This window comes from Mycetomoellerius zeteki, unplaced genomic scaffold (genome assembly GCF_001594055.1).
Source record: "Mycetomoellerius zeteki isolate Tzet28-1 unplaced genomic scaffold, Tzet1.0 scaffold707, whole genome shotgun sequence".
Classification (NCBI taxonomy): domain Eukaryota; kingdom Metazoa; phylum Arthropoda; class Insecta; order Hymenoptera; family Formicidae; genus Mycetomoellerius; species Mycetomoellerius zeteki.
The window spans coordinates 255,122-268,301 of NW_017257728.1; the positions used below are offsets into that span (position 1 = coordinate 255,122).

Below are 13,180 nucleotides of genomic sequence, written 5' to 3' on the forward strand. Positions count from 1 at the left end.
CTGCTGAAAAACCTGCAAGACGACTTCGGGTGGTAGAAATTTAGTATATTCCTTACTGCCATGCAAAATAATTGGAGGTAAAATTAATGTCTGATCCCAAAATGGATCTAAACTTTGTCTTATCACCTGGAAAAATTATAAAAGTATACAAAAGACGTAGGTATAAAATTAAATTTAGCGTATTATTTTAAGTTTTACTAAAGAAATGCAAATATCTTTCTTGAAAATATTCTCTCTCTTTATTATTTAAAATAGTTTCGGTCTAATTATATATAATTCTTTATCAAATGTCATACAATATTGTAACTGTATAATATTTTGATAACATTACCGTATCTTAGAGATATGAATTAGAAATCTTAATATCAATAATAAAAATCTTAATGCAAAAAGACCAGCATAAATATAATTGTATAAATAATTTAATTGCAACGTTTAATATAGTTTTGTATAGCAGTATACCTATTTGTATTTTAAAATAAATTGTATAAAAAATGAACGACAAAAAGCTTTAAAAAAGTGTAGTAATAAAGAATTGTTAACTAGAATCGATGAAAGATTTTTACAAGTTGGCCTTTTTTGAGAATTTTAATTTAAAATTAAAACTGAAAATTGATTAGTTTTATTTAATTAGAAAAATTTAAGGTTTAATATATCAACTTGTAATCATAATTTAGTAAAAGTGGAGTAACTTGTATTTAAAAAGTAGCTCAATTACGAAAAATAATTTTATTTTTGGTCAAATGTTAGCTCTTCAATATTTCGCAATGTAAAATCATGTACATATACAGTTCTATAAACCGCATGCCAAAATCTTTAGTCTTAAAACGGTGCAATCAGTAGTAATATCGCATATTAAATTGAGCAATTTAATAGATAATATTGATGCTAATAAGCATCTTAAAAATTGTGAATAATTTAAAATAATCTAAAAAAAAGTTTCTTTCTTAATAATTATTAGTGTTACATTGTTAGAATAAATATTGAATCTATGTTTTTAAACGGTCTATTGCAACTTAATTAATCATCAATTAGGTCTTATTAATCACATATCAGAGCGACGATGATAAATGATGTTGCTGATGCTATTTTGAAACTTGTCAGTCATGCATTACCTCGTTAATATAGAACGAATCTGCTTCAAATCCAGCAATATTACAACGCTTTTAAGTAGCAAATACAGTCGCAATAAACCGTAAATTTTAATATTTGTCACTATCATATAGCGAACGAACGGAACGAAACGTTGCGCTGCAACATTAATCACGCTCGTATTACATCGGTCGTTACTCTCGCGCGTTTCAAATGAAATGTCATAGGAATACACACCGCAGAAATTTCACGGCATCCTGACCGTGTATGCATACGGCATGATCACCACGGTGACATAGAATGCCACGATACCCGGCGGACGAGTTGTATCTCGCTTAAAATTTCATATTTTAAAGATTCAAAAACCGGGAAAGTGAAATTTGCACGTTTCGTTAAAATGTTAAATATAACTCACTCGTGTGGAAGCTGTGTATCCTTGAAAAGCGACTCGTATAAACGAATCCAATAAGCCGGAAGCGTTCATTCCGGGATCAAAGCGACCTTGGAATATGTGAGCTCGCAACTGAAACGTCTGTAACGATCACGATATATCTTTCTCAGGTAGCAGTATCACGATATCATTTTTACATGTGTTTCAATTTACAATTCAAATTGGAAGTACCGAGCGGTCAGCATTGATCGTTTTTTTATTTTTTAAAACATCATATATGTTTTTGTGTAAAAAATATGATGATAAAATGCTTTATTTTTCAATAATTATGTCTTTCATATTAATATTTTGTTTTTTGTCACTTTTTCATTTTTATAATAATTTATTTGCATCATTCTGTTTTATTAAGTGAGAAACGTTGGTATTTAGTTGGTGTTAAGAATTGATATGTGTCACATATCTCAGAGCATTAGCAATGGTATAAAAATTTTACAGATTGTTTTATTATGTCTGAGTGTTATATAAAATTTGGAGACAGTTCTCTTATTGGTTTAAAACTTATTTAATTTCTTTATCTCTTAATTCGTAAAATCGCGTTTTGTAATTTGTACTTTTTGCAAATTGGATGAGGCCATAGCATTATGAATTAAATCAAATTCTTTTATATACTTTAATAAAACTTTAATAAATCGTGCGAAGTTTATTTGAATTCATTTACATATTTAAAAATGATTTACCTAAAATTATAGCAAAGTGTAGTCGTTTCGCTGTGAATCTATTATAAGTCGAATTATTTGTTTTGTATTTTTTAGTTGATTTTAAGGTAATATTTATGATAACAATTTTTTCGATGTTGGCTCTTTTTGCTAACATTTTGGCCGATATTTTTAGCTGATACGGGCAAAAATCCTTAATATCTGTCGAGACAGGTCAATCTGATTTCTCTTGAAATCAAACGTCACGCACGCGATCAATTTGTGCATTTCGCGCATCGTAATGCCCTGTCGCTATCTTTTCATCCGTCTCTTACCGAGAACTGATTGTACTCGATGTACTTCGGGAACGTGTCGACATTTCTGCCGTGATCGATCTCGTATCCCGGTGGAATTGCACTCCAACACGCGGCGGTGTACCTCGCGTTTCCGAGCCACAAAAATGCTTCGATTTTGCAGGCGCTGTATTCGACAGGCTCGCTTTCGTCGTCCGGATTCCTGGGGAACAGATTGATTCGCCGACCGCATTTCCCGCCCATTTCGGTCGCTTCCTCAGAGTAGACGATCTGCTCAGCTGACAGACGCGAATAAGCAACTCGCTTCGAGCCAGCGATCATCCAGACGAAAACATCCGGAAGACTGTGCTGGGGCTGATTGAACGATATATCAAACGATCTATCATCGTAAGATCGAAATCATAAAATATTTAGAATTTTTAACATATTGATTTGCTAGTTATCCATAATCAGCATATGATTTTTTAATAACGCTTTAATGGTCATTAAAGACAATTATTATCAAAATTTCTTTAAATGCATGTAAAAAATAAATCTTATTAAATATAAAATTTTGTGTAAATAGTTAAACAATAATGTACACTCAGAGAAAAATACCGTAATAGTAACTATATAAGTGATAACTATACAAACTTTTATATAAAATTAATGTATATGTATATATATATATTTCTTTAAATTATTATTGCAAATAAATTACAAATGTAATATAAATTTTAAATTAATATTGAATAAATGTTAAATAAATTTCTTTTTATATCATTATTACAACTAAATTATTAATGTGACATAAGTATTAAATAAACACTATGTATAAATGTTCAATAAATATTTTCTTTACATCATTATTTCAAATGAATAAATAATATATAATAAATTTTTAATAAACATTTAATAATTATTAATTTTACAATAAAATATACAATATATAATTAACGCAAAAATATTGTCTACCGATTGTGTAGTAACCTCCATGAAAAAGGATTTTGAGTATCTCAGGATTCATAATCAGAATTTGATTGTCAGTATGGAATCAATATTTATCACTTCAAATAAAGCGAAACTTGATGTTACTAAAACATCCTCAAATCGAGCTGTATGTTAATCAAATTATTTCTTTTTTAATTCTATCCACCGTATTAAGTCTACTGTTCTGAATTTTTTATTTTTGACCTCAGACCCGAATAAATCATTACCGTAAACGTGGGTAACTTGGGACAAGTGTAGGTAATTTGGGAAGGCATGTATTTTTGTTAAATTCAATCATGGAATCCATCCATGAGTCTCTAAAGGAAGTTTAACACTTGAACTTAACTTAACTTCCTTTAGAAACTCATGGATAGATCCCATGATTGAATTTAACAAAACTACAAGCTGTCCCAAGTCACCTACACTTGCCTCAAGTGTGTTACCGACATTTACGGTATTAAATTACTCTATAGCTCAAACTTCAAAAAAATTGAGCGAGCAATTTATTTAAAAAAAGGGGGGAAACCTCAAACCTGGTCCACAAAAGATCAAGAGACAAGATTTGCGTCATTTCTTTTTTAGCTTTACATTTTCTTGGTAGAAGCTACGTTGTTAACTTACGTCATCGCACAGATTCCTCAATTTTTTTAAATAATGATACGCATGAATCATCGCAATCCTCATGTAATTGTTGTTAGGAAGTTCACCATTGATCTTAATCCTCCTAAGTACATCTTCAACGTTTTTACGGCACAAGCTTGCACGATGGCGATCGAGTTTAGTGGTTCCTATTTTAGATTCATACCTGCCAGTGTCCATCGCGTCTAAATATCGCACGCAATGAGCTTTTAATGTGCGAATCGTTTCGTTGTAAGCTTCGAAAGCTATGGGGTTCTCTACAGCCATAAGAATCTCCAGTTTCTCTAATCTTGCCTCCTAAAATCAGATTGAAATGATTTATAATTTTTCTAATTCGCACAAACTGCACTTGGCATTAAATATACTAAATATATTCCGATACTTTACGATATTCGAAGATTTATTTAAAATTATTTTGATATTAGCTAATATTTAACAATAAGTAGTAACAATAATAAGGATTTAGCAATATGGTAACTAAAAACATTTTTTTTCAAAATTAAATAAATTTAAAATTAATACCTTTAAAATTACATATAGATATATATATATATATTTAAAGACTCTTTAATTATAATTATTAATTTATTTAATTGTAATTATTTTAATTGCAATTATCAAAATTAATTTTATTTACATGTCATTAAAAATACTCAAAGTTTTAATTGAATTTATGAATAAACTTGGAATTTTATTTTGAAATCAGATTTAAAAAATTACATATTTATTTTATTAAAAAATTAATTTTACTTTAAAATAAACTATTGGAGTTATTACAGTGTATTAATTTTAAATTAATTTAAAATTGACTTCAACAAAATTAATCTAAAAAAAATTAATACGTTATAATTCTAATAGTATAGTTTAATTTTAAAGTGAAATTAATTTTAATAGCGTTAATACATTGTAATTTTTATAATTTGATTTCGAAATGATATTTCAAGTCTATTCCAATTAAAAATTTACGCATATAATTGCAATATACCAAAAAATTGGAAATATAGCGAAGATTGTTGTTGTTATTCATTCTCCATTCCAAATTTGGCCACCAAGATCTCACATATAAACAGGGCTTTCTGGATCCCAAAGGCACATAATTATATTTGCCGTCTAAAGTGCCGGTCGTTCGCGGGGCTGATTGACTCTCGAAGTTCAATTGCTTTTTCAGCAACTCGATTTCTGCCGAAGACAAAAATAAACGGGGAAAAAATATTTTTATCGCACGTCTCAATGCTAAATGTGACTTTCTGCTTCCTATCTCGCGTTGACGTTAAAAGTATAATTCACATGAGACAAATACAGAGTGTCTGTAACCAACAGCGACAAATCCGTAGAGATGCCGTTGCAGATTGAGGAAAAGTAGTAAGTTGCGCAACATAAATTTTGTACCTTAAAACAGTTGTCTCTTCCACCAGATCCGAAAATTTGTCTCTCTTATCGGGAACCACCCTGTAGAAATTGCAATCGATGGTGACTGCATTCCTGGAGTTGCGGTAGGTGAAAGAAAAATACTAGGTATTTGAAACAAAGTGTCTCCCTAAATTCTCATTTTCGTTTACATTTACAGTCACATTTAGCGTTAAAACGTTTTTCGGACAGACGTGATAATGTGATGGGCGAGAATAAAAATTTATAAAGCACCTGATTGGTTGTCATTATTTTCGACGCATTGACTAGACGGAAATTGCCGATTTCCCGCGTTTCCCAGACTCAGTTCAAAGCTGATTAATTTCGATCCAAATCTAGAACGATCGATCAAACACACGTCGTATAGTACTCCGACCAAAAGATATTCCTCAGTCGACCATAAGCTTTTCTAAATTTTTTAAATATAAATTTTTATAATTCTTTTATTACAAATCATTCTAAGAAATTATTATTTTATTTTATTTTAGTGTTTGTAATTTTTTAAATTCCGTATAAATCTTTACATTTTATTCAATCAAAGCATAAATTTCTTCTTTTTAATTAAAAAGAAAAAATTTATTGGGATCTATTAGAATAAATTAGATTTCACAGAGATATTTTAGGCATTGTTTTACTATATTTGTTAAGAATATAGCAAAATAAATTAATTTCATGTTAGAAACTTTGGTAGGATTATAAAATTTATTGCTGCGAAAAACTAATTTTTTATAAAGAAAATATATTATATATATATATAAATTTTAATTATATAAATAAATAATTGCAAAAGTAAATTATAACAACAAATCTAATCACTTCAATAATGGGAAATGCTGGAACGGTTTCAACTCCGATTCCAGGAGATGCTTCTGGGTCATCCATTTCAGTTTTCAGCGACAGAAGCACCCTTCCGCGATACAAAGGCATTGCCGTCAAGCATTTGCCCGAGCAGCCGTTCTTTTCCACGGAGCCGAATCCGTAAAAGTGGATGAAAGACGGCCCGTAAGTCGGCAGGAATCCTGTTGGCAGGACAAATGCTACCTTTCGCAATTTTTCACGGCGCACTCTTTCTTTATTACTTTCTAACATTTACTTGAACTTTGTACATATTAGTGAGCGTGCGTTTAAATGACAATAATAAGGATTGATATCAAACTTACTTGGAAATTTATTTGTATAAATATTTATCTTTTTATCAGACTTTTTATTGTAATATAAAAATATTTAAAATATGTAAGTGTATATCGTAAATAATTTATCGTATTTGGAGTAAAGATATTGGAATGGGAGATAAAGATACAATGAAAGAAAAAAGTGGTTACAATTATTACGATTTAACTGTCATTTTCGATGTTAATTTTTTAAATTACATATCTTTCTAGAAATATAAATACAATTATCATATTACTAAGTAATAACTATAACAGTAATAACTATAAAAATGGAAAGCTTTATACTTATTATTATCTTACTTTATAATTATCATAATTATATGTGTGTGTAGTTATTACGTTAATCATAATGTATATATGTATACATTATGATTAACGTAATAATACGTTGTAATATTAATCATAATATTGATAGAACAAATACATACGGTTGGCATATATCGAAAGTGATTATAAATTATAGTTATTATTACAAAAAAAGGTTGCAACTACTATAATTTAACCAAATAACCATTATAATTTAACTGTTATTTTCGATGCCAACTCTATATATTTATTGATAAAGCTATACATACTTATACATAAAAGTTATACATAAGTTATTATTACTAACATTAAAAAAGTATAATCATAATTATGATAACATGTAATTAGTCTGCACGAATACCAAAAACTTTTCTCTCATTGTACATGGAATATATTTATTTATTTCAAATTTACTTTATTCGGAAGCAAATTACGTACGACGTTTCTTATTCTTGACAACGAGAGAGAATCATTTGATGGTCTTACCATACTCTCCGGAATTCGAGATCTTTGTTGTGTCCAGGATATGAACTGCTACGGTGCAAGTCCGGCAACTGTCGATACGGTGTTTTATAGTGATTCTCACACGATGGCAGAGAACGGGGAACATTTCCTTGAAAATTATAGCCTCGTAGAATTTCGGGCAGTAGGTTTGCCATGCTTCACTCGTTGTTCCCTGAAAATACTACAACCTATAATTATTTGATTCGGCCGTGTAAGGTCGTGTCTTCTCTAAATAAATATTTCTCGTCGGTAGTAGCAAAGTTGTGCATTAAACATCTAATATTATATATTTATTCCCATAGGAACTAAAGACGTTTTGTGTGGAAATTTTATCTCCGCGTGAAAATAAGAGTCTTAACGATGAACTCTTTCGTACCTTCATTCCAGCGAATGATATTTGCACGTAGGGATTAATGTTCTCGAAATCGGTTTTTCTGCACAAGCTGCTCATGTCGGGCAAACCGTCGGCGCGATAAACAACGAAAACGTATCGAGCACGTTGCCTGAACGGCAGTCTCTCACCACCGATAGGAAGTAGTAGATTTCTACGTTCAAGCACGAAATTCAAACAAACAATGGAAATTCTGATAAGCCACTCGGTGTAAATTACAAATAATAATAATAATAACTTAATTGATGTGCAGTACAAAACTATTGCAGAACAAAAGGCACTAATTAGCAAAACATCATCAATATGTTAATGATGGGAATTTATCTTTTAGGAGGGATTACCCTTCGATATCGTCTTCATCTAATATTTCTGGATGCACCTTGACTTTCTCATCCTTGACGTTCACCATGATATTGCACTTTACGTAACCCTTCGGACCCGCCGTCAGATCCTTTGGATCTGTCAACACGGCCCACTTATGATAGTATTGACGATCTACACACAGAAGCAACAACGTACAACTTGAAAGTGCTTCTTGATAAATCGAACGTATTTCTTTTTAATTTCTGAAGGGTTTCTCCGATGTCTGAGATATTTCTTCATTTTTATTTGTAAACAGAATGCTTATACTTTTCGGAGATAATTAAAGTAATTGTGAAGGATCAGATTGCACGATATGTATATATATGATATATATTATATAAGTATTTGTCAATAAAAAGTATTTCTTTGAGACACTCTTTATATTGTACAAATATCGCTCACAAAACTTTTGTTTTATTCAGTTTATCGTAAAAAATTGTTAAAAATTTTCTACACTCTGACCTTCTAATTCTTTTAAGGAAATTGGAGAATCAAATCGTTCAAAAATCATATTTATTTTTGACAATTTTTGTGACGAACGGAATAAATGTATAAAATAAAGATTTGAGTAACATTTTTTGCAATATACATATAAAAAATAGAACAAAAATATTTTTTATTAACAAATATAAATGTACTATATGCATATATGTATAACGGAAGTATATTTCGTTTCTTTTTAATTGTTTCGCAACGATGGCTCTTAATGGTCCGATTTTAACTAAAAATCTTTGGAAGACTTGTCGCTATCTGATGATTCATTATAAAATTGATAAAATAATAATTAATAGAATGACCGATTATTGCGAAGAATATTACTAAGACCTCGGTAGTCTAATGGCTTAGGACGCTCGTACGGAATACAAGAGATCCAGGTTCGACTCCCGGCCGAGGTAATATTTTTCGCAATAAATTTATTTACTCCAAAAAGTTTTTCAGCACATTAACATCTTGCTAATATGATGCCTGATTGTGCATCAAAATTATTTAAGAATTGCTTGTCAATTTAATTTAATTCGTGATATTATTAGAGTAGCTTAATTGCGTTTATAAGTCCGTAAAACCAATTCGACGCGCAGTTTGAAGAACTACAATATGTGCACAACTGCAATATGTACATATATAGTATATATTTAATTCATATTGAATTATTTAAAGCATTAAAGATCTAGCATCGCGACCGGTATAGGCTGTTGAATTTCTATTATTAATTGTTTCTCACATGGTACGGTCTAAAAATAAGATTCTTATTGTTAATGACAGCTATTATTAAAAAAAAACTCAATTTTAGTTTAGTTTTTTTTTTTACATTAAAAAATTAGTTTCATAAAATGAAATATTTTAACGGCATTGTCCATGATTCACTGGATGACAAGTATTCTGAAGATTTCTAGCTAAAATTCGCCATAATCGGATTATCGCGAACGGAGATTGCATTACAAAACCACGGATCTCGAAAAAGAAACGGATTATACTTTACACTGTCAGAAATTTTGTTATAAATTCAAGTAACATGTAAAGAAAGTTTATGGTTATGAAGTTAACTTCTTTATGAAAAGTTTTTCATAAAAAGTAATAAATGGTTTAACTGGAAACTAAGTTACAGTAGTAGTTATACATGTAACGACTGTATGCATTAAATTTCTTGCAAATCCAATTTAAAATTTTATGGAAAGTACATTAAATTTTATACAGTTTTATGAAAAGTATATTAAATTTTATGTACATGTACACAAATATAATTTTCAGTTACGAATGCATTAAATTTATTGTAATGTAATGTTATAAAATTAAATTTAGCTTGTGTAACTTAAAAGTACATTAAACTTTATGATATTTTTGACAGTGTAGTTATATGTATACATATATCGTATATTTATATAAATATTTATTAAAACAATATATTTTTCTATTTTTTATTTTTTGTATAAATATAGCTCAAAACTTTGCTGTTATATATTTATTCAGTTTTTCATAAAAAATTGTTAAAGCAAGTACGATTTTCAAGCAATATGACCCTCCAATCTCCTTAAGCTGTTTACCACTTAGAAAGAATTTATCTCTTCCTTTTAATTCACTGTATCAGTAACAAAGCTATAAAGTATATTCGCATTTTCTTTATCTCTCTTTTCATTTTTTCTTTTTAGTAACCTGGTTGTTCCCATACTGTGGCAACTTCGAAGGAAGTGTTTCCGTGAAACTTTAGTCGCCGAACAAAGTTGCGCAGATAGACCGCTATCGTGATTCTCGTGTTTAGCAGATTGTCCAAACTGCACGTGAAGTCGAATACAAAGTACTGTGTATTTAAAACGCAAAAGGTAAGTATGTAACTCTACATGAATAAAATATCTTTGTTCACGCACATAGTATTTCGAAAGTTAAATGTCAGAAAATTTTCAGGAAAGCTTAAAATACAGAATCTTCAATCTTGATTGAACTCTAAAGTCCTTGAATTTAAAAGATTTACATCTGCAAAAATACTGAATAACTTGACAAGTTCCTAAAATTTTAATAATTTATGATTTCATTTCAACCACAAGTTGCAAATGTTTTAAAATAAATAAACAAATTTAATTTTTAATTTATAAAATTTGATAGAGTCTAAAAAAAAACTTCGAAACTATTTTAAGTTTAAAAACATATATAATTTCCTATATATGGAATGTCCTATACGTGTATATAAGATTTAGGGAACTTAAGAATTCTCCAAACGAATCTAAAGTCTTCAAACTTTCAGTTTTAAGTTTTAAATTTTAAAAACTAGGTTAACAAAGATTTGAATATTTTAGTATCACAATCAAAGATTGTGCAGATGTCTTTCCAGTCAGTCCATTCTAACTTATAATTTCAAGTCGAATGTTTATATAAATTAATTCATATAAATTAATTTTGACAGATTGGATAACTTCACCTCGTTATAAATAGGATTGTCAGTCCTCTCACGTAACACTGTCTTTTTCTTGCGATTTCCAACTTTGACGACAACCAGCGGATTCGCATTTTGTGGCAAATGTCTTGCTTCGAGTATAGTAATGCAAACTTGGTAGATAGAGAACTTCGGCCTGAATTTCTTGAAAGGCATCGTGGGCCGCAAAATCGATTGCTGATATTGGCCACACGCCAGGTGCGATTTGCATTTGTTTAACTCGCTGTTTGTTTGTTTTTGGACACTCCAAGTGCGACGGCTTTGAATTTACGGCACTATACAAGGCGGCGATATGCAAAAAACACGAAAATATTTGCAATACGTTCGATAAAACTCTCTCATCAATAAAACTTTCTTTATTCCTTTTTACAATTCACAATAAAATGTTTTACCGTTTTGTTAAAAAAATAATACATCCTTTTTCAAAATATTATGTAGTATCTGTTTCGTATTTAATACTTAATTCTTTGTCACTTGAGGGGATCCTAAAGCCGTCTGTATATACCGACTAAATAGTAATTTTTATGTAACAAATTTTTCTCTTTCACAGATTCTCTCTCTCTCTCTCTCTCTCTCAAAAATCCTTTTCCAGAATTAAAATATACACATTAATACGTGTTTGTGAAGTAGAGTGTTTATGCCGACAACGACAAAAAATTTTTCTTAAGTTTCAATTTTGAAATTTTTTGTCGTTTTCGGCATAAATTCCACCTCACAAACACGTATTAATGTATATACTTTAATCCTGGAAAAGGATTTTCGAGAGAGAGAATCTGTAAAAAAGAAAAAAGTATTTGTTATACAAAAATTACGATTTAGTCGGTAATACAGACGGCTTTAGGATCCCCTTAATGTAAACTATTTTTACAGGTATGGGAAACCATTGTATATTTTACATATCTACTAAAAAAACAGTAATTGTTTTTTATATCTTTAAAATAACTTTGGATTCTTTTATGTTGTATGATTTATAATTATTCGTTTGCAATTAAATATACAGAATTATATTTTGCTTATACATATATTTGTAAACAAAAGAATTTATCAGCAGATTTAGAGTTTAGACTTTTGTTCACATATCATCAAATGGTATAATTTGTGCAAGAGTTAACTGCAGAAGATACACTTTTAACTATAATCGATATAAAGTCTAGCTTTCATTCTTACCTACTGTTGATTCTTTCAACTCAACTAAAAGTTTCATCGTTTGTCGCTTCGCTCCAAAGCAAACAGTAGGGAGAAAGAACGACATTTATATATACATATATAAATGTCGTTATATACATAACATATATGTATATATATAAAATATGTACATAATAGTTTTAATACTATAAATAAACACTATAAATATTATAAATTACTAAATATACAATTTAATCTTATTAAAAACTTTTATTTTACAAAAAATAATGGTTTTTAATAATATTTATTATTATTAAATGTTTTAAAGTTTGGAAAAGAAAGTACGAATGTGTGCAATATAATTCCGCTACAATATCTGCAATATCATAATTCCGCTTTTAATCTGAAACTTACGCTGGCGCCGTGGAGTAGATATTCCTACAGCGCCTAATGTAATCGGATTGCAGTTCTTGAATTTTGGAAAAGTCGCTGGCTAACTTATATTTATTTCTTATAATCTTTTTTACAATTGCTAAAGTTCGTTTCATTCTTATTTTCAATCTCTGTATATGACAAATAATCAAAATATATATCATTTTATTTTATCATTTTCGCTGCCTTCACTTTAAAAAAATAAAGCAAATTAAAGCTATTTTTATAAAACATGAATTTCTTATAATAGACGTGAGTTTAATTTATTAAAGAGTACTTTTTCGAATTGAGATTAAATTATAATTTATCTTATAACGATTTTTCTATAAACAGAAACTGCGCATATTCAGATAATAGATTTCACCCCGACTTCATGTCGTTTCTGTCGAAGGCCACCCTGTCAGACACAAGTGCGTACTTCACACGTCAATTTTGTGTCAGTCGTGTAAATACA

At 29.5% G+C, this 13,180-nt stretch overlaps 1 protein-coding gene across 1 annotated transcript in view; it reads right to left on the reverse strand.

Annotated features, from left to right (window-relative positions):
- The window catches only part of LOC108729209 (otoferlin), a 29,063-nt gene extending 17,737 nt beyond the window's left edge, over positions 1 to 11,326 (reverse strand). Inside the window, exons 1-10 of the mRNA XM_018458210.1 lie at positions 11,155 to 11,326; positions 10,395 to 10,539; positions 8,222 to 8,375; positions 7,866 to 8,034; positions 5,742 to 5,916; positions 5,086 to 5,279; positions 4,083 to 4,397; positions 2,514 to 2,846; positions 1,508 to 1,624; positions 1 to 126 (exon numbers count right to left, since the gene is read on the reverse strand). The exon at positions 1 to 126 is cut by the window's left edge and continues 30 nt beyond it. Coding sequence (XP_018313712.1) covers positions 1 to 126; positions 1,508 to 1,624; positions 2,514 to 2,846; positions 4,083 to 4,397; positions 5,086 to 5,279; positions 5,742 to 5,916; positions 7,866 to 8,034; positions 8,222 to 8,375; positions 10,395 to 10,539; positions 11,155 to 11,325 — 1,899 coding nt within the window. The 5' untranslated portion in view covers position 11,326. The remainder of the gene's footprint in view (positions 127 to 1,507; positions 1,625 to 2,513; positions 2,847 to 4,082; positions 4,398 to 5,085; positions 5,280 to 5,741; positions 5,917 to 7,865; positions 8,035 to 8,221; positions 8,376 to 10,394; positions 10,540 to 11,154) is intronic.
- Between the last annotated feature and the right edge of the window lie 1,854 nt (positions 11,327 to 13,180).